Source organism: Lagopus leucura, unplaced genomic scaffold, assembly GCF_019238085.1.
Source record: "Lagopus leucura isolate 7727_CA_CO unplaced genomic scaffold, USGS_WTPT01 Super-Scaffold_810, whole genome shotgun sequence".
In the NCBI taxonomy this organism is placed as follows: domain Eukaryota; kingdom Metazoa; phylum Chordata; class Aves; order Galliformes; family Phasianidae; genus Lagopus; species Lagopus leucura.
Window position 1 is genome coordinate 2327452 of NW_024962261.1, and position 27646 is coordinate 2355097.

At 38.1% G+C, this 27646-nt stretch overlaps 1 protein-coding gene across 2 annotated transcripts; it reads right to left on the reverse strand.

Moving 5' to 3' along the window:
- Positions 1-5357: 5357 nt before the first annotated feature.
- Positions 5358-27646, reverse strand: TMEM167A (transmembrane protein 167A). Of its 2 annotated transcripts, none has more exons than XM_042866190.1 (4): positions 27542-27646; positions 14961-15070; positions 9449-9483; positions 5358-6541 (listed from the first exon to the last, which is right to left on the reverse strand). In XM_042866190.1, the coding sequence occupies exons 1-4, from the start codon at positions 27542-27544 to the stop codon at positions 6471-6473; spliced, it is 219 nt and encodes a 72-aa protein (XP_042722124.1). In that variant the 5' UTR covers positions 27545-27646; the 3' UTR covers positions 5358-6470. The 2 variants fall into 2 exon arrangements, with proteins under 2 accessions (XP_042722124.1, XP_042722123.1); XM_042866189.1 differs by lacking the exon at positions 27542-27646 and adding an exon at positions 16321-16445.

Consider the following 27646-nt stretch of genomic DNA (forward strand, 5'->3'; position numbering starts at 1 on the left):
CTCAGCTAGACAAGTGCCGTCAAATGGATGTGGAACCTCTACAGATATTATACTGTGTGTTGAAAACACTCATTGACTCTGACTGGAATGGCTAATACTTATGTTCAAATAATATGACAAAATACAGAAGAAAAAAAAAAACAGGCTGAAAAACATTTAGATAGGAATGTTATAATGACATAATTTAAAGTTCAGCCCCGCAGAGAAGGACCTGGGGGTCTTGATGGATGAAAAGCTTAACATGAGCCAGCAGTGTGCCCTTGTGGCTCAGAAGGCAAATGGGATCCTGGGCTCCATCAGAAGAGGGGTGGCCAGCAGGGACAGGGAGGTGATTGTCTCCCTCTACTCTGCTCTTGTGAGGCCCCAACAGGAATACTGTGTCCAGGCCTGGAGCCCCCAGTACAAGAAAGACAGAGAGCTGTTGGAGAGGGTCCAGAGGAGGCCACAAAGATGATCAGGGGACTGGAGCACCTCCCCTACAAAGACAGGCTGAGGGAGCTGGGCTTGTTCAGCCTGGAGAAAAGAAGGCTGCAGGGTGACCTCGTTGCAGCCTTTCAGTACCTAAAGGGAGCCTACAAACAGGAGGGGATTCAGCTCTTGGAAAGGGGAGATAACAGCAGGACAAGGAGAAATGGTTTTAAGTTGAGGGTTAGGGTTAGGTTGGATGTCAGGGGGAAATTCTTTACAGAGAGAGGCTGCCCACAGAAGTTGTGGATGCCCCGTCCCTGGAGGTGTTCAAGGCCAGGCTGGATGGGGCCCTGGGCAGCTTGCTCTGGTATCAAATGTGGAGGTTGGTGTCCCTGCCTGTGGCAGGGGGGTTGCAGATTCATGATCCTTGAGGTCCCTTCCAACCCTGGCCATTCTGTGATTCTGTGCAAGCTGGAGAATGAAAAGCAGGTTTAAATCACACTTCCCTGGTTTCTGCCAGTTTGTTTGCTTGTTTGTTTTTAATTTGTTTGTTGTTATTTGGTTGTTTTTTTTTTTTTTTTCCCAAAGATTATTTTTTTAAACTGCTAAGAGGACATATTGGCACTGTACGGGCTGGAACCAGGGCACAGGGTGCAGTGCAGTGCTAACTCAGTGATGGCACAGAACCATGTGCATTTTGATACATTGGCTGAACATAGTCCTGTGAACAGCAAAGAATATAGTGATGCTTTCTACTGTGGCAAAGGAGTTTAGAATAGGTTTAAGGAGTGCTGGAAAAATCATCAGTTTATGTTTGTGACTCCATTTGCTGTCAATATAAATACATGACCTGCAAATTTAAAATGGAATATATAGATTAGAATCATATATTGTACTCAAAAATCTGATCATGTTTCTTTACTGGGCTTCTCTAAGACCTCTGCTATCAGAGAGCAATTCTCCTCACTTCACAATCATGTCTTATTCACGTCACCACTTTTGACAGTATGTACATTTGTACCCGAATCTTTTCAAGGATCACAGAATACGATATGTTTGTTTCACAAATCCAAGCTTAACTACCTCAATTTAAAAATTGTTTTGTTACTTATTGATTATATTACTTCAAAAGTAATGCCTTCCATTCTGTGATGTTGGCCCAGGACAGCAGAAGATGTTGGTGATACGGCATTAGAGGCTGAAGCTTCCCACCAATATTCCATTACATATTGCTACTGTGTGACAGATAACAGCAGAGGGGCAGTCCAAGAGAATGGCATCTGGCATGGAAGTGTGGATGAAGCAAAGGTGTGTTACTGAATTCATCCACATGGACAAAATGGCATCCAATGAATTTTGTCAACACTTGCTGTACACTGATGGTGAAAAACCAAGGGATGGAAGTAAAGCAAGGCAGTGGTTGGCGTGTTTCAACAATGGTGACAAGTGGTCACCTCTTGTACTGCAAATTTTTATGAGCACGCTTTCTGTTAACCACAGACAAAAATGCACAGCTAATGGTGACGACAGTGTTGAAAAATAGTATTTTGGAGCTAAGAAACTTTTCTATCTGATAGTATTATTGAGTTCATTGTATCTGTTGTAGTTTCCATGGAAATAAACAGGAGGTATTACTTTCGGAGTGGACCAAGACAGTTCCATTCCACTCAGGGCAGTGCAGGGAATCCTGAAGGTTTGCCACCAATGCGATAGCGAAAACCACAGGCTGCTTTATCTGTGATTGATACATTGTCTTTATAGGCAACTTGAATTGTTTCTGCAGGTGAACACTCTGAATGAATAAAAGCTTCAGAGCACTGATAGAGTAATTGTTTCCTCTACAGCACAGCAACTTCACCTTTGGTTGACATTATGTTTCTAAGGCTGTGGTTAACAAGATAGAAAGGGCATTTACAGAGCAAGGACCTTATTCCAAGCTCAAAAAAATGCTTGAGTCATTCCTTGGACTTCACTTTTTCTTTCTTCCTCCACTACCTATGCCTGCCCATTTGCTTATCAGTCTCTCCAGAGATCCTTGCAGGGATCCCACCTCTTACTCCTGCTTTACTCATTTCCCATCACGGCAATTACTACTGTTCTATTTATACTTTTTAAATCCCTGCTTTGAATTTGAGGTCACTTAGAGTGAAGACATGGACAGAAGTTAGAATGCCATTAATCCAAAGCAAGTACATGCAAGATATAAAATTATCTATCCATTCAAAGACCACTACATCACGTTTCAGATATTACTGTATAAATCACTACTTGCATAATTAAACAGTAAATCTGGACGCATGCAGCAAACTGATTGCCACATTTTGTTCAAAGATTGCAAATCTGTTCTGTTCTAGTAAATTTTAGCTTTGTATACTTTAAGTGAAGCAAGAGCAGTACAGCCGTGGCAGTAGGCAGCTCAGTTCAGAGGTGCCTGAGAACAGAAGAGTTTGCAGATGGATTCCTATTTTTGCCTGCAATTCTGTATAAGCACAGGATGGTTCAGGTACGTCGATATGAGCTTCAATCACAAACACAAAATGGCGTGTTCTAAAAGCCTCTGTCATATGACAAAGATAAGGTACAGAACCCATGCTTTGAAGGAAGAACAGTTGGTATTATTCAAGTTGCATCATGTTGACCACCAAAATACTTCTGCTATGGGAAGTGCCCTTTTACATTGCTGTATTCTGCTTGGTAGGGTTAAACGCAGGGGCAGCACCATCCTAGTTTAAAAACTTCAGCCACTGGAAGAAAAATACGCAGCATCTTACCCTTATTATCCAGATGAATGCACAACTTAGTGGTTTCTGAAAGCAATCTAATAATCTTACTCAGTTTGGGTCCTACCTACTTCTCCAGACTGTGCATGCACCTTCTGCTGAAGTCATTCTCACCTCCTTTTCCCCATCTACATCTTCATTACCCAAATCTCAAGAAGAACACTCCAACTTGCAAACTGTTTATCTTATACTTTGCTAATTGCTCTAGGAAAACATATGGGACATTCCCCTAAACTGCATGTAAAACAGCTTACACTACCCTCACCTTTCACAAAATGTGTGCAACAAGGAGAGATAGGGAAGCTCGCTAGCTGATCCATGTGTAGGTAAAACAATGAGTACTCTTATACAGTAGTAGACACAACTACACGCTTAAATCACATTTAAATAACTATTTCCTCTCTAAGTTCCAGCAACTCTAAAGAGGATAAGATCTCCCCAGACCTGATGGGGTTGTAAAGTCCTGTATGTCAGCCAGGAATTTCTGCTACTTTCTTCTCAATTACCTTGATAGCCATTGTCAGCTGTTCCAACTTAAGCTATACTACAGTGTGCCTATTCACCATTAAAGCTTTAGCACCTGAGAAATATGGCAATAAGTACTTCCTTGTCCACTTGGTTTAGGAATCAGAGCAAAGTTCAAGAAAACTATTTTCCTTGACACCTCTAGTGCCAGAGCTTCATTGGAACTTACTGTTCTTTGAAAATGACATAGTCCAGACTCAGTGTTTAAGGGTAACTTGTAAAATTTTATCAAGCGTGCTCACAGTGTTATGCTTTCTTCTTCCTTCTCATAACAGTTAAACCTTCCTCAAGTGACAGCAATTTGCATGAGAAAAAGAGCAGAGAACATGAAATAGCTTTAAGATTCTAACATGGGAAAAACAGTATTTTCTTCATATCTTAAACAGTAAGACAGAAGAGGCATCAATCTCTCCAAATCCAAAGCTTTGAAGTACAAAGAATTCTTCCTGAGGTGAATACCTGCCCAAAACAGTCATTTCAAAACAACTGACATTTGTCAGAGTTTAAAGATCCTGTTCTCAAATGCTTTTTACCGGAGGCACACTTTGAATAGCCCCACCATAGACAACACTTATCTCTGCTTACGATCTTTTCTAAAGCTTGCATACAAGCTACTTTTGAACTCAGGCATTGCTAGCAGCTGCTGAGAAATCTGTCCTCTTCTTTGTTGCTACAGTAGCACTGCTGAGCAAGTATGCAGTTAGTAAGCCAAGAATATCCTGTAAACGTCATAAAAGGAATAGAGAAAAGAATATTCAAAGATTTACCCATTAGTTATCTATACTTAAGACAAAATGAAAAACTGCTGTAAGTAAATAATTCTAAAGACCGAACTAAAAGTGACAAACATGAAGAGGCCTGTCTATGTGAACTTTTTCAACAAAAAAACGCTATGAACAAGAATATCTTCAGCAATACAGTGCCCTGTAAACGCTTTTTGGATTCTCAAGGCTTAAAAACATTACCAGGGTTGTTTCAGTAGTATTTCTAACTACAGGTAAACACAGATGTTATTAAGAATTAATGTGACAACTAGGACAGTTTTAGAATGATACATGGGATATGTGAAATCTACAAACACCATCATTTATCATAAAGTCCAATAAATATTAAGAACTAGAATACACTCACTAATTATAAAAGTTTCTAAATGATCCTATTATATTTTGAACACATACATAACATGAGTCAAATCTCAAGTGTCCTTATGAGCTTCCCTCATGCCCAGTCTAGGAATGGCACCTTCGATACACAGAAATGGGTTCCTCAGATGCTCTGATGCTACATTTGGAGAAGTACCCATATTTAAAGAAATGCACTTGGCTGTTCCTCAGACTTCCTGTCTGTTTCAAGGCTTGTACATGTGCACACCATGGTTTATCAACATCATGCGGTTCTGTACTCCTCTGAGCCTGCAGGTTTTACAGCCAATGCTTTTTATTGTACTTAAATTGGAAAAAGCTATTTTCCCTGTCTGCTGATTAGAAAACAGCTTTGGACAACTAAGTATGTGTGATAATGACTTAGATATGCAGATATACATGGGATAATACAAAGCTTATCACTAACAACCACTTCCTTTCTAAGTACAGGGTGATTTGGATCTAGGAAAGAAGAGTTCCAATAAGAATGACAACAGGTACATACCATTCAGATAGTTTTATTGCCAGCTAAGCTCATTCTGATCACATACCTTTTCAGAACAACCCAAAATACTGCTGACAATAACTCTCTCAAATGCAGTCAATATGAAGTCATATAGCTGGGTGGTATAAATACATTTCTTAGGCACTACTGAAATAAGTTACTAAATTTCTAGAAGTTTAAAAAACTAGAATAAAAACTAAAGGCAAATAATAATGAGGTTTATTTCATTTTTACTAATAGTGAGTGTAAATTTTTTTTTTTCTTTTTTTTTTTTTTTTCTTTTCTCTTAAACCCTTAGAACATTAGGACATACAACTTTCCTATCTCTGGACTACTGAGAAGCTAACTATTCCCTCAGCTGACTTAACAGCCTTGTATTAAATGCCTTAGGAACAGTAGTAGAGCCACTAAAGGAAAAAAGAAAAAATATTAGGGAATGATTCACTTGTGAGCTTGATCTGTAAAGATACACATACACACACACAGAATAGTCCTGGCTTTCAAATCCTACATTTGTGTATCCTCAGCAGATAAGTCAGACTTCACTACATTTATGATCCCCATCCTTATTTATATTTTATCTTAACAACAGAAATATTGATAGATTAAGAAACTGCAAGATTAGAAAATGAAAGCTGAATGTGACTTAGACATTTAAGAGATCTATTTTAAACATGTGATCATACCTATTGCAATATCACAGGAACTGTTCAGACATTAAGAACTGAAAATACTCAGTAAACATATTCTGTAATGTTCTTCATTCTTACAAGAGTGGTTCTATTGCCAGATGTATAATTGTTAAATTTAATTAAACAGGTCTATCAAACAAAAACATTAAAAACCTTTTCAATTGCATGTTACAAAATATATTCTTGTGGAACTCAAAAACACAACAGACATCTTTTTAACAGTTACATCAGCAGTTTCAGTACTGATGTGACATTATTATCTATGTACGATTCTGGATTTAGTTACATTATGATCACCAAGAGACTGGCTATCCAGCATGTGGGAGGAGAGCTGATGATGCTTCTCAATTTTTTCCTGCTGTAATTTCTTCCATGCTTTGCTGTTTGGTAGCACAGTATAAGGGACAACCTCCAGTTGCTACTGTACAAACAGAATGCTGAAGGCCATCACCACACAGCACACAGCTACGTAGGGGCTCTTTCGTTCACCTGGGAGCAGAGGGATTAAAAAAAAATACAACTCAGGCATAACTACATTGATCTGGGCTGCTCCTAGCCTAACATGACAATTATCACATTGCATGTGCAAAGTAACATTCAATACTTTTGGTTGGAGAAATGCTGTTACTGCCACAGCTGAGTACCAGAGAAGAATATGAACAGGAGGAGGAAAGCTAGGATTCAGGACAGTACATGCTGCTGTATATAGAGAGAATTGGAATTGTTTTCCTTAAGTAAAGTTCAGTGCAAGGACCTCTATGTTCCTACAAACCCTCTTTCATAGAAAGAAAAGTGATCAACAGATTAACAAGTTGCACTGAGACCTCTATTTCTGGCACCTTCAAATTACTGTTGTAGCTTCCTATGGCAGACAATGGACAAAAGCTAATTGTACTCCATTAAAAGATTTATGTTCAGTAGCAAAGACAATCAAGATCTATTTTCACCAATTTTTACTCAGAATGAAATATTGAAGTATCTCTTGCTCACCAAACAAGTCGTATTAAAAAAAAATCTTAAGGAACTATAACACTGTCATGGGAAGGTATTCACTAGACTGCTAATGATTTATATGGACACTTCCTCCATACAGAGAGGAAATCATTTTTGCCCTTCTGCTTAAGCACATTCTGTAGGAATTCACTGACTTTCCTCTGGAGAACAAAGAGGGCCTCCTACACTGGATGCCTCCTCCAGCCTATAAGGCTGTAAGAAGTGTTAACAATGCCATGGCTCTAACATGAGAAAATTCCAGATTCAGTGCATTCAGAAACATACAGATGGAGTTATAGCTGTTTGCTTAAACAAAGTTCTATTTCTTCATACTGCATGAGGTCTTTTATCTTAATATCTTACTATAAACAATATTTTCTAAGATACTGTTTTCAGAGAAATAATAATGGAAAAGCACAAGTCAAGCATTAAGGTATAATCCTCAGGAAAAGAGGCTCCTTCACTGGCAGGACCCTCAAAAGCAGTATTTCCGTAAGAAATAAAAATAAGATACTTGTAATGACACCTCCCATTACAAGATGTTGTAATGATCTGGCATATATTTAATTAAGTTTCAAATAAATGAATGAATTAATGTCTGCTGTTTCACATCTGTTTAAAATAAAGTTGAGGAAGTCCAACTCTTACATTTTAGAGTATTACTATTTTCATAAGGGTTATACTTTCCTGCTCCTAAATTTCTTGAAAAATAAAACACTATGTGGCAGGATTAAACATAATTTTGCACAACTTTGTAAATATGTTACCACTTGCTGATTATTAAAATCCTATGCACATTCTGCAAAGCTTGTTGAAACATTCTGGGCAACTTCTATGTAAAAGGAGCTAGTGGGTATTTTCATTTTTAAAAGCCTACGCTTTTCTCCATTTCTCTTTTAGCGACTAACCCAAATAAAATGGTGGCAATCCCCTTCAAAAGCCATTTCCCATTACTGAGGGCATGACAGTGTTATGTAAAGAAACACAGAGGAGGAATGTTAAGATGTTACCTCATTTCCCAGTTTGAAAGAAAGTCAGACTAGATCATTCCAGATGTAGACTGAAAAGAAACTGTTTTTTTTACATGAAGGAAAGAAAAGAACGAAGCTCAGTACTGGGTACAAGAATGCATGCACTGTCTTGCATGCAGAAAATGTAGTTGCGACATTGTGAGAGAGGAAGACTGTACCAGATCAACAGAGGTTCTTAACTCCATCAGGTTGACTTGCATACTCAAGCTCTTGCATACTCTTTTAAATGGCTTTTAAAATTATTTGCTGTGCACAGCTAACAGAAAAAAAAAAATGCTTGTGCTTAATTAAATAGAAAGAAGATGCTAAAGCGAAGTGTGCTCTTCAACCTTGAACAAACCCCAATGCAGCTGAAATTTAGATTTGTTTTTGCTAATGCAGCTCAATATACAGCTGCCAAATTGCCAGTACCTTTCCACTGCAATATTAAAACTGGTTCAGCTATGGCTATTAACTAAACAGGAGAATACCTGCAATCATTCTAATGGCAGGTCTTCACAAAAGAATGTTTTTTGCATCAGTGCATTTTGACATGCTGAAAAACGCATGTCATGTCCCTTTAAAAGGCTGAGAATGAAGAAAAGGGAACCATACATTTTCCCCTAAGTTCAATGACATGCAGAGACACCTAGAATTACATGCCCAACACTTTTGCTCTGCATTAACAGTGCAATTTGCAGAACAGTTTTTAATGACGGACTTTTAGTTTTTTGGAGCACTGACATATATTCAAGACTTAACGTGGAATTCTGTTGCACATTCCCTTTTCAATTCAAAAATAAGTTTGGAATTACAATTAAAAAAACTATACAACCATAAATGTTGGGAGAATGCCTAAAATCAGATACAGCTGATTAGCCTTCCCATAAATTCCACTAGACACCAACAGCTTTGAGTAATTTGGAAGTACAGAGAAAACGACAAAAAGGGAAGAAAACATCTGTGATTAAGCAGAATTTTAACACATTATGAATTCCATATTGTTTTATTGTTCTAAGGTAAATATCTGGTTTTTGTCAGCACTGCATTAGGTTTTCAAACAGGCGCTGGTTTCTGAGGAATCAGTGATTTCTTTTTAAGCTGTAACAAGTCTGTTTTGAGTGACTTCATGCAGTAAAATGCGCAGAAGGTTTTTGAAACTGAACAACTTAGACGTGAATTAGCATTAGAAAAATTCAGGGTTCCACTGTGCTAAGTAAAATAGTCATAGCTTCCACAGCCAATCTTCACGGTATTTAATGGAGATAAAGCTTATGTTTTTAAAGATAATGCATTAAGAATGGTTTCCATTGCTACCTGGAAACACTATGCTAACAAATAACACACAATAGGAAAAGCATTTTATAAAAGATATTTCAAAGAAAAAAGTTACCAATCCTGGCGCATTTCCAGAATATTCCCAATAGTCTGCAAAGATAAAAGAAATTCATTAGGCTCTGAAGTTCATAAAATCATTTAAGAAAAATCTCAATTAATTGATCTTTGTCCTTCCATACTACACCAGTTCAAATAAACACATTTTTAACTTAATTCTCAACTTCAGGAAAAAACAGATACCTGCATCAGGTCCAAGCTAGGAATTAAACAAACAGCAACGTTCCAAGCTTAGCAAGGTTTTACGTGCAAGAAAAGGTGCATTTACAGTCCGTACTTCAAATTTAATTTACATAATTCTACACTACATTCTACACTAACGCAGCCCTGACAGAAAATCTTGTTAAAAAAAAAAAAAAAACCTCACTGAAAAAAACCCAAAACAGAAATAGAAACACAAAGTATAAGATGCCAAAAGACCTCTGTGTCAACATATGTGGATTTTTTAAAATTTATGTTTTTTCTGCAGTTTTAAGAAATTATGCATCACAGCATTTTAAATGTAATGCTGTACCACCTTTCTTATATTTCTCTTTGCAATAGTACATGAAAATGTGCTTTCCATCAGAGCATACTTGTAGGTATAATCTGGTACTACAGAATACTGCATTGAAATAAACAACAAAACAATTATTCAGGTTTGTTTTTAGCGTTTTACACAGGTTTACTGAGGTAAAGTCTCTCTAATCTTTCCCACTGAGAGTATTAATGATCACAAGTGGAATTAATAAAAGGAGGAAAACAGGTATCAACTATACAGACTAAATAAAAAACAAAGTCTAAGTAGGCCACATCTTTCTAATTTCTCCACATAATTAAAGTGACTTCATATTAATTGCTCAAGAGAAACAAGAAAACAGTTGGGTGCGCTTTTAAAATTTGTAGGAGAGGATTAGAAATGCTAAAGCATCTTGAATTAGAAGGGCAGTTAACTTTCAGTCATTTAAATATCAGGCAGAACTTTGTTGAAAACTTTAGGTTTTAGGTTTGCTTCATAGTATAACTGGCTGCAGTACAGTAAAAACATCTGGATTTGACTACACACATATTTATGAACCAAAAAAACCCTTGAGGTTTTTCTCTTCCTTCCCATGACATGTTTATTAACAAAAACTTTGGTCTAGATTATTTGTGTGTCTTCATCTACTACCTGCTGTGATGGCATTTCTCCAGGTGCTTCCCCACAACACTTTGAACCTGTCCCCACCCTGGTCTGGTTATCTGCTGTTCCTGGGCTTTGGTAACTGTATTTTTTCCATGTATAAATGCAGACAGGTAGGTTTGGACCACTTGTCTTGTTCATGCATACTGCACAGTCAGCATATTTCACTTTTTTTTTTTTTTTTTTTTTTTTTTAAGAGAATTTCTGTTACTTCATATTTCTATCTACAACTCTTTTACCATCTTTGTTCACTTTGGCGTCTCTATCCATTCAGCAGCCCTTCCTTTCTGTTTGGTGTTCAGTAAGTCAGAAGCAAGAGCTGCAAGAGGCTGGAAATGACTGATAATTTTGAAGGGAAAGTGAAACGCTTTTTGACCATTCCAACTCTTGTTGACCAGTTTCTTACCAACAACATTAAATACATTTGCTTTTTTTTAAAAAAGGTCTTTTTTTTTTTTTTTTAACTTTTTTTTATATCTTTTCTTCTTCGAGCTGTAAGTAATTATTTATATCAAAGCTTTTTGTTTAATTCCACAAAGAGAAGTGATAATTTCCGCATGTAGACCATCACACCTTTTTAGGTTAAGAGGTCACTCAGAAAAATAACCTGAAGACATCTATACAGTTTTAGAAGTAAAAAGGCATTCGTGTGTAAATTTTACAAAGCAAGATATATAGTCACAGAGTCCCATGTGAATGGCACTCAAAACTATTAAAATTGTTATTATCTGTAAACAGACTTGCAGACTACATGCAGAAAAACCATTGCAAAATCTTCCAAGCCCAGTACCGCAAGTTCCCACCTCTCACAAGCATGCCTAGGAATTTGATGAAACAAAACACTACTGTTCTCTTCTTATGTACACTTACAGAATTTTACCTGGGAAAAAGATTGTTCTCACTATCAGGCAGTCTACAAATCTGTACTTTGTAACAGTCTCAGCAGATTTTCTTTACCTCCTCTGGGTTTTTTGATCATGAGAAACAAAGTATAGTTCAAAATTTTACATAAAGTATTGTGCATTGTTCCTAGCTTTACAAAAATTCCTTGTTGGTGGAGATAAGAATTTTTCCTTCTAGTGTGGGTGGTAGAAAGCAGAATAAAGGTTTCATCAGATGCCCTCAATGCAGTTAACACTTCATGAATTTAAATTTATCACTGACATGAAGTCTGACAAGCCTTCTAACATGTAAGAATAGCATCTTTTTGAGATGCTTGTGCTCCTATCAGAACCACTCAGTAGATTAGTTTGTCCACATACTTTACTGCTGAGCAGTAGCAAATTGAGATGTGAAGCTTCAAAACATCAATAATCAGAATCACAGAACCACAGAATGGCCAGGGTTGGAAGGGACCTCAAGGATCATGAATCTCCAACCCTCCTGCCACAGGCAGGGCCACCAGCCTCCACATTCAATACCAGACCAGGCTGCCCAGGGCCCCATCCAGTCTTGAACACCTCCAGGGATGGGGCATCCACAGCCTCTCTGGGCAGCCTGTTCCAGCACCTCACCACTCTCACAGGAAAAAGATAATCTCTGGATATACTGGAGAGCTCACTGTGGCAGAAAAGCCACTGCTCTCCTATATTCATACCTTACTGCTCACCTCAAGGTACACAGCAAGTACCTCAAGTCACAGCCTGTTTGATTATTACAGAAATTATGATTCCCTAAATGAATGTGCTCCAAAAAAATTCCTCCTTAAGCAATTATTCAAAGTAATTGCATTTCTCCTAATTCTTGCCTTTATGTTCATCCTCATCCTTGTTTTAATGCAGGTGTCAGTCTGGCTTGCAAGCCTGTAATTTTCTAGAAGTAACACATCAAGCATATGCATGAGTTGCTGCATGTTGCTTGATGTCACTGTAGGTGTTGTTGGCTATCTAAAGAAAAAAATCACCCAAAAAAATTCAAAAAAATGGAAGCAAGCAAGACAGGAAAGATATAGGGGGCTTCAGTGCTTGGCTGCTAAACTGAGAATCCTGTAAAATGCTCCTGCCTTGTGTTTGCCAGGACAATCCTCCTGCAACTTCAGGAAGGAATCTGAGATCTACTCAATGCAGTGCTTATGCCAAGTCAAAGGCAATCTCCACTGCACATAAGCTAACACATCTTTCTGGTTAATAGAGAGAATTATGTTGTGGTACACATTCTTTTCCACTTAGTATGTGACAGTAAATCTCCACTTGCCTTCCCAATCTTAAAAGTTATTGCTCCTGACAAAGCACATGGAAACAGTCATGATACTTCAGGGAATATGAAGGTTTAAAATTGTTTGACTTGGTAGAAAAATACACATTTTGGCAGAAATCATTCTGATGAAATACAATGTTATGAGAAAGGGCGACATCACTGCAGTGTAGTCTCTCAACTAACAGAAACATGCTTCTTTACTACCTTTAATTATTATCACGACAGATTTCCATCTTCAGTAAGTTTATCACTCAGAAATACAGCTAGTAACTACTAACATTTTTCCTCTCTGTTGCATTAATATTTTATTGCTACTTCTATTATGCTACTAATTTGGAGCAGGAATAATGAGGTAAGATCATCTCTGTGGTAAACTGAAGTATCAATAGAATTTATTTTATCCAGCATGTCTAGACATTTCCATTTGAGCATGGAATATGTTAGTGAAGAGGGACAGAGGTTTAACAGCACATGAGCTCCATGTAAACATCTACCATTCAAGACACAAATTTCATTGCTTCCAGGCCAACATTTTATTCTTCTGTACAAAGCAGTCTACATATGTATATATATATGTAATAAAATTGTATGTCCAACATCTATATAAATACAAGCTTACAGATCAAACACTTAACTCCTTCACAGTCAGCACCCTTTGAAAACACTTTATGATGAAGAGGCTTCTACTGTACTAAGCAGAGTATCTCCAGATAATGCCAAGAAGAGCACTAAAATCTTAATCAGTAAAATAAATATTCTTACTTTTTACTACATATATCTCATTGACTATTCTGTTATCTTCCATGAGTAGATGCTCAAAACAAACAAACAAAAAAAACTAACCCCACAACAACAAAAGAACAGTCCTCTATGTAGTCATCCTTTATTTCCATCTTTACTATTATTGAAAGAAATTTCTCATGTCAGTGGTAACCGCATGATCTCATTAGAAAAGACACAAACATTCTCATGCCAGAACTCCCAACCGAAAAAAATGCTATTGTACTCCAGGTAGTTCGCATTACTAAACGAAAACTTGTGTGCTCAAATGGCAATTCCAGAAGTTAATCACAATGAGGGTTTTCAAAAGACAAAAAGGAAGATATTTACTGACAGTACGGTTCTATTATAAACTTGACACTTTTTCTGAAAACTAAATGCAGAAGAATTGTCCAAATATGCAGAAAAAAAAACTCGTATCTTTTTAATAGCAAGCAACCTAATGGAAGAAGTGGAAGTCAAACATCCAAAGACCAAAATCTTGTATTTTTTCCCTGCCCAGCTAGAATTACCTCTGATTTTTACAAGTATTATCTCCTTTGTAATAATCCCCAGTGACAGCATGACTAAAGAATTAAGGCAGCTTCAGTCAAAATTCTATCTCAAAATTGTGCAATCATTACTTCAAAAACACAGCATTTAAATCACAGCTCTGCATACTGCTCATTGCATCCAACACTCTGTGATATCCTTTGTACTACAAAGCAAACTGCTAAGCTAAAACATGAATGTGCTTTAAAAGCATAAGGGAGGCACAGATTTGTCTCTCATTTCCTACCAAACACAAAAATCATGCTACTGAGCAGGGCACAGAACTATTTCACAGCAGCACATCAAGTACATTCCAGGAGAACTGCGAACACAAAACAGAAAAAGGGTGGTCATCCAGAAAATGTGCTTCAAGAATAAAAGTGAGAGATATAATTACAACAGCCAAACAACACAAGGGGGAAAAAAATAGCAAGGCAGCTTCTGCTGATAAGACTTAATTCTCTATCCATAACAATAAAAAATAAGTAAATCTGTACAACAACTGAAAGTAGGAAAACGTTTTCTTTCTGTCTCTTGTTTCTGTGTCATCTGAGGAAAACGATGCAAGTCTAAAAAATAACTAAAAAAGCAATACTAGCTGGCTTTATAGAACAATAAATTTGTAATTCAAAATTTCAACTAATTTCAATATTCTATAGTAAGAACTTGAACAATGAAGATCTTTATTGAAGATAACCTGAAGGTTTTTTATCTTTAAAGAAGAAAAACATTTTGCAAAATAGTATTTGTATTATTAACCACCATTACAAGTTACTAAGAAAAAAGCACCGTAGTGAAAACCAGAGAGTTTGTGAATTTTTAAAATGGTTAGACTACATACCCAGTTTTATTCTTGTCCAGTAAGCTGGGAGCCAAGGATCTGATATAGGCACAGGTACATATGAGCAACAAGATTACAGTCAGAAGACTCTGGAAGTTGAAGATGGCAGACTAAGGAAGAAAATTAGAAAAGAAAAATTACACCTTCACAGCACAAAACTTGTATCAATTTGTGAACTGGAGAAAATAAACAATCCCCTATACAACACTCACTGAAAAAAAGGAAACTATCAAGATCTATGTTGTCAGTGAACAAAAAACCCACTTCTAATAGCTATCATTCTGTGCACAATGGTGAAGGAGTGAAGTTTTCCCTTCCTAGTTCCTCTCAAAAAAGGTAAAGAGCACGCAAAAGGGTAATCTTACAGATTTGCTCCCAGGCACTTGTTTCAAACCAATTTCTTGAAACCTATTAGCAGCAGGCTAAGATTTACAGAAAACAGGCATTCCCACCTGGCCAAGAATAAATGCAACTGTATTTTGCATCAGTAGAGTACTGTGATGGTGGTGGTGAAGGTGGATGTGAAGTGTAATTAACTAAACCAGTAGTAACCAAGACAGAGTAAAACAATAAATATGAAAGGCAATTGTTACCATACTTCCACATGAAAATGGCATCCAAAATTCAACGCATTTGTAGAAATATATATAACTAGACCCATCCAAACTACAAAAAGACAACTGACTAATTTTACTTTGAAATCATTTTTTCATTTTAAATTTAAAAAATACCTTTACTATAATCACATTTATGGCTGTTCTAATCATAAGGAAAATGCTGGATAAACAAAGGAACTGACTTAAGGACTAAGGATCTGTTGTCTGACAGTGAAATCAATCTGCCTATTGGTAGTAAAAAGCAGTTCTTGAGAAACTACTACAATATCTGGTCATTTACTGAAGTTTAAATATCAGTAAAATAGAGTAAATTAACCTCATCAGTATTTTTTTTTTAAATCAAAGTATGCTTGAACCTTGCAAGGTCAAAATGCTTTTTAGTCATCACATTATCAGCAATTATCAATAAGTGACACATACAGGGGGAAAATAAGTGCTCACATAAGGACTTCTGCATATCCAAATCAAGTACAAAATATGAAAGAAAGCTTGCTGATGTTCATTTCCAGCAAGCACTACATCACCATTCTAATGAAGAATACACTAGCAACATTATTATTATTTTGCAGTATGTTCCCTGGAAATGTTGGAAGCAATATTTGGCAACTTGTCCTTGTAATTTATAGCATCTTATAACTAGTCCCAAATCTGAGACTTAGATTCTCCTTACAGTATTAAAATAATCCAGATGTAGGAACCTGCACCAAACAAACAAAAAAAATTATTTTGAAGATAACACATACCTCAAAAAGCATTTTTGTGAACTTAATAGCATCAGGTAGAACAACCGACAACAGTTTATTGCAAAGCGCCTTATTTTTGCTTTGCTCCACTGTCATTTTCAGGTTCCATTTATTCAGAACTGCACATAAACAAATGGAAAAGCAAATGGAATACATTCTTCATTCTGGAATTTTTTGTGTTATGGACAAATTTATGTCAAATACCTTTTTTCTTTTTTTTTTTTTCCTACTGCTTAACCCAGAATGCTAAGTAGTAGTATTTAATTAAGTGTAAATACTTAGCACTTGTGAAGGGATATTACACTGCAATCTCCTTCAGGCAGAGAACTGGGTGGGATTTGTTAAGAGAAGAAAGGTCCCACTTCCACAGCCTGAAGCATAACTCTGTTGATTGATGTGCACTTTCTTATTACATCACAACTTTCTAATGTTTTGAAGCTCTGAGAATCACATTTCTCTATATAATTAAGCAAAATTAAAATCACAGTATTTCAGCTCACCACCGTACTCCTGTACTAACCACATTTTAGAGAGAACATCTACTGCTCTTCTGATACTGAGATTTGAAATATAACTGATTACATACATAAATTAATCATATATATCTTTAGCTATGGAGAAGACTGTGAATCACATGATACAACTCTGGAACACAGAGCTGCTACTCTGAATACATGCCCTAGACAGGGCTAGATATACAAACCAAAGAGAATGTTTCAGCTAACAGCACACAACTCTTGATTGGAAAGCTGCATACAGAGGTCAAGGAGCAGCTCAACAACTCTATCTCTGCAGCCTGGAGGACCAATTTCAGCATCGTGGTACAACTTGTACCCAGGGGCAAGGTTGGCTGGTTCATAAAAGGGTGTGCAACTCTCCCATTTACTTCTGTCTTAAGTAGGATATATCTTGCATCAGCTGCCCTTGTACAGGAATAAACTCCCAAGCCAGTGCCCTCAGTTCTCATGTTCTGTAACAGCCTGGGGGACCAAAAAAAAAAAAGTAAATATGATGATTACTAGGATGCGAGACAGTATCTAAGGACAGCCTTGTGGTCCTCAAGGTGCATCTACCTGCTGTTCTCCCTAGCCAAGGTATTAGCCAAATCATCAGATGTGGTTTAGTATTTTAGCTTAGCTAGCTGAATCACTTATCCACAGAATCTAAAGTAATGGACAGATTATGTACGTTGGAGAAAATGCTGCTTACTACTGTCAGCATACCCTTGACTTCTGACTACTAACAAGCACTTGTCACATTCAGACACTAGGAAGTCCTCAGTCGCCCACATTAGGCTTTCTCCTGGCTCTTGCAGGGCTGATGTAGGAGCGGCTGCCTCCCAGCCGTGGGATATTCCCTGTCAGTGACGAATTCGATCGGTCCTCTGGGACAGACAGCTGCTCTCTGCATTGCATGGCGCAGTGCTTCCAGCGCCCGGTTCCCATGAACTCCTGCAGGCTTTCCACTGCAGCTGCTCCCAGCAGCATGGTGCTATTGGGCACTCAGATGCACAACATGGCAGAAGGGAACATTGTCCCATTTGCTTCATACCAAGCAGGGAATGTAAATGTATACTCATGAAATGTGTTATTAATGTGTTATTAACAATTATGCAGTGCATAATTGTTCTTTGTTGGACTGCTCATGTGCTTCCCCAGATATGCAGCATAGGACTTCGTTATAACTATGTGTGACTTCCTATGGAAACACGCTCTGAATTACACAAATATTTACAGGTCACTTTAAAGGAAAGAGGCACATTTCAAAATTTGTCTGCATTTTTAAACTAAAAATGATAATTTACTTCTGAAATTGATAGCTTCCCACTTTACATTCAAAGTAATTCTTACAATTCAATTGAATTTACAGAAAAGAGCAATTTGCATTCAACTGCTTGAACCAGTAATTAAAACCCATAAGAACTGTACATTACTTGGAATATTTTTAAAAGACATTGTTAACATACCAAGTTAATTTGCAAAATACTGTAATATAGATGGGTTGAAATTCACTCGGTTAATCCAGGTTAGCATTTTTCAAACAGTGCTGGTTGGCCTCATGTAGATCCTACTTGTCCTTGAGAGCAGCCCTGCAGAGAAGGACCTGGGGGTCTTGATGGATGAAAAGCTTAACATGAGCCAGCAGTGTGCCCTTGTGGCTCAGAAGGCAAATGGGATCCTGGGCTCCATCAGAAGAGGGGTGGCCAGCAGGGACAGGGAGGTGATTGTCCCCCTCTACTCTGCTCTTGGGAGGCCCCATCTGGAGTACTGTGTCCAGGCCTGGAGCCCCCAATACAAAAAAGACAGGGAGCTGTTGGAGAGGGTCCAGAGGAGAGCCCCAAAGATGATCAGGGGACTGGAGCACCTCCCCTACAAAGACAGGCTGAGGGAGCTGGGCTTGTTCAGCCTGGAGAAAAGAAGGCTGCGGGGTGACCTTATTGCAGCATTCCAATACCTAAAGGGAGCCTACAAACAGGAGGGGAATCAACTCTTTGAAAGGGTTGATAACAGCAGGACAAGGGGAAATGGTTTTAAGTTGAGGGAGGGAGATTTAGGTTGGATGTCAGGGGGAAATTCTGTACAGAGAGAGTGGTGAGGTGCTGGAACAGGCTGCCCAGAGAGGCTGTGGATGCCCCGTCCCTGGAGGTGTTCAAGGCCAGGTTGGATGGGGCCCTGGGCAGCCTGGTCTGGTATCAGATGGAGAGGTTGGTAGCCCTGCATGTGGCAGGGGGGTTGCAGATTCATGATCCTTGAGGTCCCTTCCAACCCTGGCCATTCTGTGATTTTGTGACACTCACTGCTATAGATAAATTTCTCAATACAGAAAAGTTGATGCTGCCTTTTAGATTCACATGTTGGTGAAAAGATATCTTCTCAAAACTCAGACTGCAAATGCAGAAAAGAATCACCACTGGTATTTTACGTTGATTTTAGTTACATCAGTTGTGGCTTTAGCTACATATGCTTGGACTTTCTATATCTGCACTTCGACTATTTCTGACATGCTGAAAGCACCTTAGTAGTTGCTACATTCTTTGTTGCTTAAGTACTACGTTTTTTTTTTAAATTATTTTTTAAATTCCCTCTCCTGTGTGCTCTCTCCAGGTAGTTATGCAGTACAAATGGATCACTTGAAGCACTAAGAAGGTATTGTATTCAGCAGGACTTGCAAGAGCAAGTTTGACTGCAGGTCTTCAGAACTTTAAGATCATGGATTTAATGCTAAGAGCTACATGCCCAAAGGCTCTTTCAAATCCTTACCAAAACTCAAATTTAAACACCTCAATATTACTTCCTTGATGATACCATATCTTAGTAAAAATAATGTCATATAATATGGAGAAATAAAGTATGAATATTCCTGAAGTTTTCTTGTGTTGTCTTTTCCATATACAATAATAAAACCTTGACAGATGATTACAATCTCTGGAAACAAAGAAACAGATGTTAGTATCTGATCATTTAGCTGTCTCTAATATTAAAACGTGAGCAAGAGCTCATACTGTAGTTAAACTGGAGCTCATACTGTAGTTAAACTGTGATTACACAAGACTTATAAGATTGAAATCCTACATTAAAATAGTATTAACTCAGAGGTACCATTCAACTGCCATTCAACAGAAAACTGACATCAATCTAAATAAAATTTAAAAGAAGAGGCCCTTAAAGAGTTGAAAATGCTTACTATGTAACATTTCCATTAAGTAGTGCCATTCTCCCATCTTAAATTCAATTTTTTGGAGTATGAAACTGGAAAAAATAATAGGAAATAAAACAAGCAAGACTACTCCAGCTGAAGGCAAAAGCAAATTGCTAAAAATTAAAACATGCACATAACTTGTTTTCCAACTTATTCTGAAACAATTTGTTTTTCTATTCCTGCTAAACATAATCTTATAAAAATGAATAGAAAATAGCATGTCTCTTCTGCAAATGTTTAATTAGAATTGTAAGAAAAATACAAAACTTGCAAATCTGTTAAATTTGATGTTATTACTGGCAAAACTACACTGAACAACTAAGCAAGAGGTATTTAGACAAAATGCAGTTGAACTTAATAAGAATCTAGATACTGTTTTGCTGGCAGTTACTGGTTGCTTGAACATGATTAAGGGTGTTTAAGATTTACTTCACATTCATCCAGCCTGTGGTTTCCAAAAAATACTTAATGTTAATTCACATTTCTGCTTAAAATATTTGCAGTTCCATCTAAAACATGTAGCCTCACAACCATCCAAAAATATGCTACGACTCAATTAGAATAATAAGTTAACTTTTCTCTACACATCTACTGAAGAAATATGTAGTCCAATTAAAATGGCAAGTACAGCACACAGGTACCAGCAGTTACAATTTTCAGCCAACTGAAGACCAATACAACCGCTTAAAAAATAATGAATTCTTCTGCACAATTAAGAGAAGGATGCAAGTACTCTCTTCTACCAAAGCTCTCGACTTCAATGCACCTATTTTCTTTAGTACAATTAAAATTCATGTTTATATGACCCCTTGAGTTGACAATGTTGAAAATGCAGGCTCACCTGAGTTCTCTATTTGCCCTGATATCTAGCCAGTAGTCTCAACATTGAATTTTTGGTGCAAAGCAGCTAGCAAATGCAGCATTTTCCCCAAAATCTTAAAAAACAAACTGAAATTTACAATACTAAGCTTCTCTTACTGGGGTTTTTGTAATACATGGAAGATGCATCGTCTCTATATTTATTCAACAAACACAACTTTTATGTTTAATGTGTTAGTAAAAGCTCGAGATGTCATTTCCTTTCACTTTTCTCAGAAGATTGTAGTTTGGAGTTTACCATTTTTTTCCATCCTTTCCCCTCATTTGATAAGGACTGATTTCTATCATCCCAATTCATGGATGCTGAAATTAAGTAAGTTCTTCAGAGTAACAGGGAAATAATGGAAATTTCTGGAACTATAACTAGAGTAGGTAACAATCAGAAGAGTTCTTTTAGTGGAAATAAATATTGTCTTTTATCACTCTCGCCACTCGTGCCCTAAAAATCTGTACCTAAGAGATTTCTAGAGAGTACCTGAACAAAAGGAAAAAAAAAAAAACTATCTACACAAAAGAAAAAAGACTCTCTCCCACAGTCAGTTCTGGCTACTTTTACTGTTCAGTGAAACTGCATGGTTAATTATACTTGTACTCTCTTTGTCTTTTTGATAAGAAAGCTGCAGTTTATTAAGCTGGATAACTCTCCTTTCTGAAATTGCACAGCATATTGCTTAGTTTGCCTCATATTTACAAAAAAATCTTAAGAAACAGTAAGAGCGTGAATGGAAGAGGTAAGAGTAATTTTAACATGGATGATATCACTACCCTAATAAAACCAGCATTCAAATAATGTCAGGGGAAAAGTTGATTTGCAATACAAGCTGAAACAGGAACATGAAGATGGACATAAAAGAAACTCAAAGTTCTCAAAACTGAAGACACCAAAATCTTTTTTGCTTTGTTGAGTACAGTATTTTAACATCAAGGATTAGCTATTTTTTTTTCCTACAAATGTCTGATTACTAAAGTTCTACTATCACATCAAACTTACTAGCAAGAATCAAACATTAACCGCATATATGCTCCACTGCAGAACAGGAAGAAAAACATATGCCTCTTATTTGTCTGAATGCATCTCACCTCCATAGAAACTGAGCAATTCAAAGCCGAATTATACTGCTGAGCATGCTTACAAAAAGCCTAAGTTGCATTCAAATATGGGATAGTAGCTACTTGTTGTTCCAAAGGCTAAATAAAAGCGTACCCTACAATTTACTTAAAATGGCGTACACGTTTTCAAACTGTTATGTATACCATTATTGTTCCTTAACCTAAAATCATCTCTCCGTAACACGAAAAATAATGACGTCTCTTTCATGAACAAACATACTTAGTCAAGAAACACAAAAATTCTGCTAAGACTTTATGTCCATCACTGCTGTGCAGATCTACTGCACCTACATACCTTGTTTGGCACAGTTCAGGAGCAGTTTGATTTTTAACATCTTTAAGACAAGCACCAGGTGGTTTCACCTCAAAACCTTGGTTACAAAGTTGAAACTGAAAATCTTCACTGGGATTGATCCCCAAGCTCTGTGCATTAGCACTGCAGCTACTGCAGTGGATGTGCACAGTGCTAAATGCTGAAGTTAATTTTTAAAAAATTTACACTGCCACATTTACTACTTTGTGACTTTTTTTTTTTTTTAAATCAGGATTTGGATAATCAGCCCATTGCTAATTACAAATAGGCTGCACAAAAAAAAAAAAAAAAAAAAAAAGTAACCTTCTCAACACTTTTCATGTTTTTACCGCATCAATTTGTTTAAAAATAGACACATTGCCAAAAACATTGATTAAGAAGTGTTTGGCACTCTGCAAGGAAATGGTTTCTTTCAAATGTTGTCATTCCTTCACTGTTGAGGTCTGCGGTAAATTTTGTTAAAGTAGATCCAACACATCCTAGGGTTTCAAAACCAGATTAAGAGAGGTATTAAACACGCATCTTACAATGGCAGAATAAATGGTTTCCTCTGTTCCGCAATCACAGAAGAAAAATAACATATTTTCACATCCTGTATACTGACACAGAAGCATCTATATGGGCCATCTATAGAAGCTGTCATCAATTAGAGACTTCTGACCCCACAGCAGCACACACACTTACTGAAGGTATACTGAAGGTATGCAGTAGGCAACAACACTGGAGAAGCAAAGAGCTTCCTTCTTTGTCTCTGCTTAGCTACACTAATATTTCTCCTTTCCCCTCTCTCCTTTTCACTTCTCAGACCACAGATTATTCTTACCTTTTCCTCAACTTTCCTCAAGCTGCATTTATTCCTATACTTAGGAGCATGTAAGAGCTGGCATGAGGTCAACATATGCTGAGTGCAGGGATGGAAGTCAGTTGTGGCATGGGTGCAAACGATGTCCTAACATCTTACTGCACTACAATTTCAGACTACCTCAGACTACCAACAAAAAACACATTAGCTGGGCAGCAGAGGTTTTATCACATGAAAATTTTGTTACTATAGCTGAAAATCCCAGAAAAAACGATTTGCTTCTTATTTAAGACATTTCATGCTTGATGGTATTATGAAAAAGACATGCAAAAAGCTGCATATCACTGCTCCAAATAAACTCACAATATAAAGACATGTATATGCCTAAGATGAACTAGGACAACTTAATAAATCTTGTCTTTCTTTACCCCATTACAAAGAAAAAGCTGTTGAAAATTTGAATCAGGATTAATTCTTCCTTTTAACTTTCAGTATACCAGACACAAAAGACTTCTGAAAGCATTTTTTTTCTTATACAGTACTGTTCGTATTAGAAAGCTCATCTTGGATCAATATTTACTATGTAATGTTTTTAGAATAGCTTTTGTGAGCAATTTTACTTCCTTCTATAAAAGCCATTCTAAGACAGCAAGAGAGGTTGTGACAGAAAGGTTTGTTCTAATGGAAAGTTCCAAATTAAATTTTCTGCAACAATGTGGAAATTGAGGTCAGTCATAACCAGAGAGGGAAGGGGAAGAAGCCGTCTTCACAAAGTCTACTACAACGCATTCCTTCTTCACCGCTGAAGTGCAATTACAAACACATAACTACTATGAAGTTTTCATGCATATTCATGTTGTTTGGCTGCAGTTGCATATTTTTACTACAAAAGAAACTGAAGACCTCCATTCAGAAAGTGAAAGGCTCATCATCTTTAATACAGAGTTACTTCACTCTTCTACCCTCTTCCCACCATGTGTGTGGTACAGTTTCCAGTTTCAACAGCAGAACTTCTGCTGAGTTTTCTGAAATACAGCTTTTCAAAAGTCAACGGGAAAAACTGACATAATGATTAGTGAAAGCATGAGAAAAGTAGACTTTCTGCTTCTACATAAACTGAGAAGCTGTGTCTTTATATTCCTTCCCCTCAATTATTGTTTGATTCATTAGGCAGCATCCATCCCCTTATCAAAGTTAGTTGAAGCTAAAACTGTACTATTCACAGGCAGGGAACAGAGACAAATAGAAAAATCTGTGCTTTCAGATAAAGGAAAAGAGAGGTACAAGTCAGCTTCCATACGTACTGTTCGGCAGTAGCTGGCCTCTCACTAAGTATACATCTGGACTTACAAACTAATTACGTGATTAGAAAGCCTGGGGGACAGTGAGATGGAACTTAAAGCATAATTTCCAGTAGACTTTATCTCCTTTCAAAACTACTCTATTTACAAAGCTATCAGTTTGTCACAGGTGTAGCTCTTTTTTTTTTTTTTTTTTTTTTTTTGAGAAAGAGAACAAACTAGACATGCAACTACACTCTCTTCCCTTTGATGATACTTAGACACAGTTGTTTCCTGTCCCACAGTCAATTATGCATGCAAAATAAAATGTAATAAACAACAGTTCATGACTGTTAATCCCACAAGGTAAATGTTCTCAGCAGAGTGATGGAACCAGAAGCAGCATCACAAACAATCCAAAGTCCTAGATATACCACAGGGATTATTGTTTCACTGAGGAAATGAATTCCGAAAGATTGAGGAAATTTATTTTCACCTCCATAAATTCATGAAAACAACCTATTTAAGAAATTCTAGCTTACTTTAACTTGATTTAAAAATGCAGCCCAATCTCTCGAAAGTAATACGGACAGTGAGAAAGAAAGTTCACAAGAATCCATATGCATGCCATCACCTTTGTGCTAGATGTAAGCACTAATACTACATATAAGTGCTAAACTGACCAACCAGAAAGTACCTCGCTGATCATCCAGGTTCTCCCGCTTTTTTGCTGCAGTCTCTTTTGAAGTGCTATGGCAACAGCAAGGTGGTGATGTACTTCTGTAACATCTGCCTTTTAAAGGCACTGATTAAAGGTGATGACTTCAATTGTCTCTTCATTCTCACCCGCCACATTTTCTTGCTTCTTATCATGAGAGCCCTTTGGCCACTGCTTGGAGATGCGGTTTAGAATCACAGAATCACCAAGGTTACAAAAGACCTCAAAATCATCCAGTCCAACTGTCCATCTATCACTAATATTTCCCACTAAATCATGTCCCTTAGTACAACATGTCAGTGCAACACCACCAGGGATGGTGATTCAACCATTTCCCTGGGCAGCCTGTTCCAGTGTCTAGCCACTCTTTTGGAGAAAAATTTTTTCCCCCTCAGACAACCTGAGATTGTTCCCTCTAGTCTATTGCTAGTTATTGCTAGTTGGGAAAGAGCCCGACCTCCACCTCACCACAACCTCCTTTCAGATAGTTGTAGAGAGTGATAAAGTCTCCCCTGAGCCCATCTTCTCCAGACTAAATAATCCCAATTCCCTCAGTTGCTCCTCATAAGACTTGTGCTCCAGACCCCTTATCAGCTTTGAAGCCCTTCTCTGGATATGCTCCAGCAACTCCACATCTTTCTTGTATTGAGAAGCCCAAAGGTGCAGACTCACCTCCCTGGTCCTGCTGGCTATATCATTTCTGATAAAAGCCAGGATATCATTGACCTTCTTGGCCACCTGGGCACACTGCTGGCTTATATTCAGCTAGGTGACAACCATCACCACCAGGTCCACTTCTTACAGCCACTCTGCCTCAAACCTGTAGTGTTGCCTGGGATAGTTGTAACCAAGGTACAGAACCCAGCACTTGGCATATTGAACTACACCCCGTTGGCCTCGGCACAGCAATACAGGCTGTCCAGATCCCTCTATAGATCCTTTCTACCCCATGCAGATCAACACTTCCTCCCAGCTTGGTGTCACCTGTAAATTTACTGAGGGTGCACTCAATCCCCTCATCCAGATCATCAATAAAGATACGAAACAGGACAGGATCCAGTACTGACCCCTGGGGAACACCACCCGTCACCAGTTGCCAGCTGGATTTAAGTCCATTCATCACCTCTCTCTGGTTCCTGCCATCCAGCCAGATTTTTTACCCAGCGAAGAGTATACCTCTCCAAGGCATGGGCTGTCAGCTTCTCCAAGAAAATACTGTGGGAAATAGTGTCAAAGGCTTTACTGAAGTCTAAGAAGACCATGTCAACAGCCTTTTCCTCATCCATCAGGAGGATAAGAAAAGGAAATGAAGTTGATCAAGCAGGATCTGCCTTTTATGAACCCATGCTGACAGGGCCTGATGCCCCCTGTGCATGCCATGTGATCTCACTTAAGATGATCAGCTCCACAACCTTTCCCGGCACATGTTTAGGTTCATCTGAAAGATCTGCTAAGGAATGCTGAGGCAAACCACTTCCTACACTTTCCTTTTGGTGACAAGATCTAGAATATAGGAATTTTTCTTGAACCATGACATAAAGTTCAAGAGTTACTAAACTTTGAATAAATATGTAGGGATTACTGAAAGATTCAGTTAAAGTTGCACAGTATATACACCACTGTTTAGGAGTAACCAACCCAAAATATTCTGAAAATGCTAATCTTAAACTGAATTCTGGTTTGAAATAAAAATTATCAACAAACCTTTAACTGTACAGCTTAAGATTTTCTTTTCTGAGCTATTTCTTTGTTCTTCTTTTTAACATTCAAATCTTGTACTCGTGCCACTCTTTTAAAGTTTGGTATCTTAGTTGATAAAGATTTAAAGCCTAATCCAAACACAAATCCTTTGCTTATATTTTCAGAACGTACAGGGAGGAAAAAAAAAGGACAAGAGACACCACAAGAGACACCACAAAAAATCTGAACAGCAGCACTAACAAGCTTCTAGGTCAAGTCCATGTGTGTTTCTCACTAAGCAAATGGACACAGGCACCCAATGTTACTGGGTGTCCAACGCTACTCATGAAAAACAACAGGAGCCCGTGTCAGAAGCCGGCCCGCTGCTCCAACTTCAAAACATGCTTCAGCTGCACTAGCAGCGTGCCCCTGACAGGGCAGGGTGAGAAGGCAAAAGCACTGCCCCGCTGCAACGCGCCACAGGCGCCAGCACAGCCCCGTGCTGCCCTGCGGGGCGCGGAGGCCGGGCCCGGTAGCCCCGACAGCTACAGGCCTGCTGTCCACGGAGCACTGAGAGAGGCCCCTCCGTCCCTTCGAGCGGCTGAACTCACGGGCTCGGGCACTTTGAAGAGAAGTGAGAGCGCCAGCTCCTCAAAAAGGAACTCGGAACAGACAGAAAGGGCTCAGGGCCGGACAGACTCCACGGGCCCGGCACGTCCCGCCCGCCGCCCCGCGCTTACCATGGCGACGCACTCACGGCCACATCACACTTCCGGCGGGTAGGGGGAGAAGCGCCGGCACCCTTCAGGGACGGGGCGAGGAGGGGCGGATCGCTCTCATTGGTA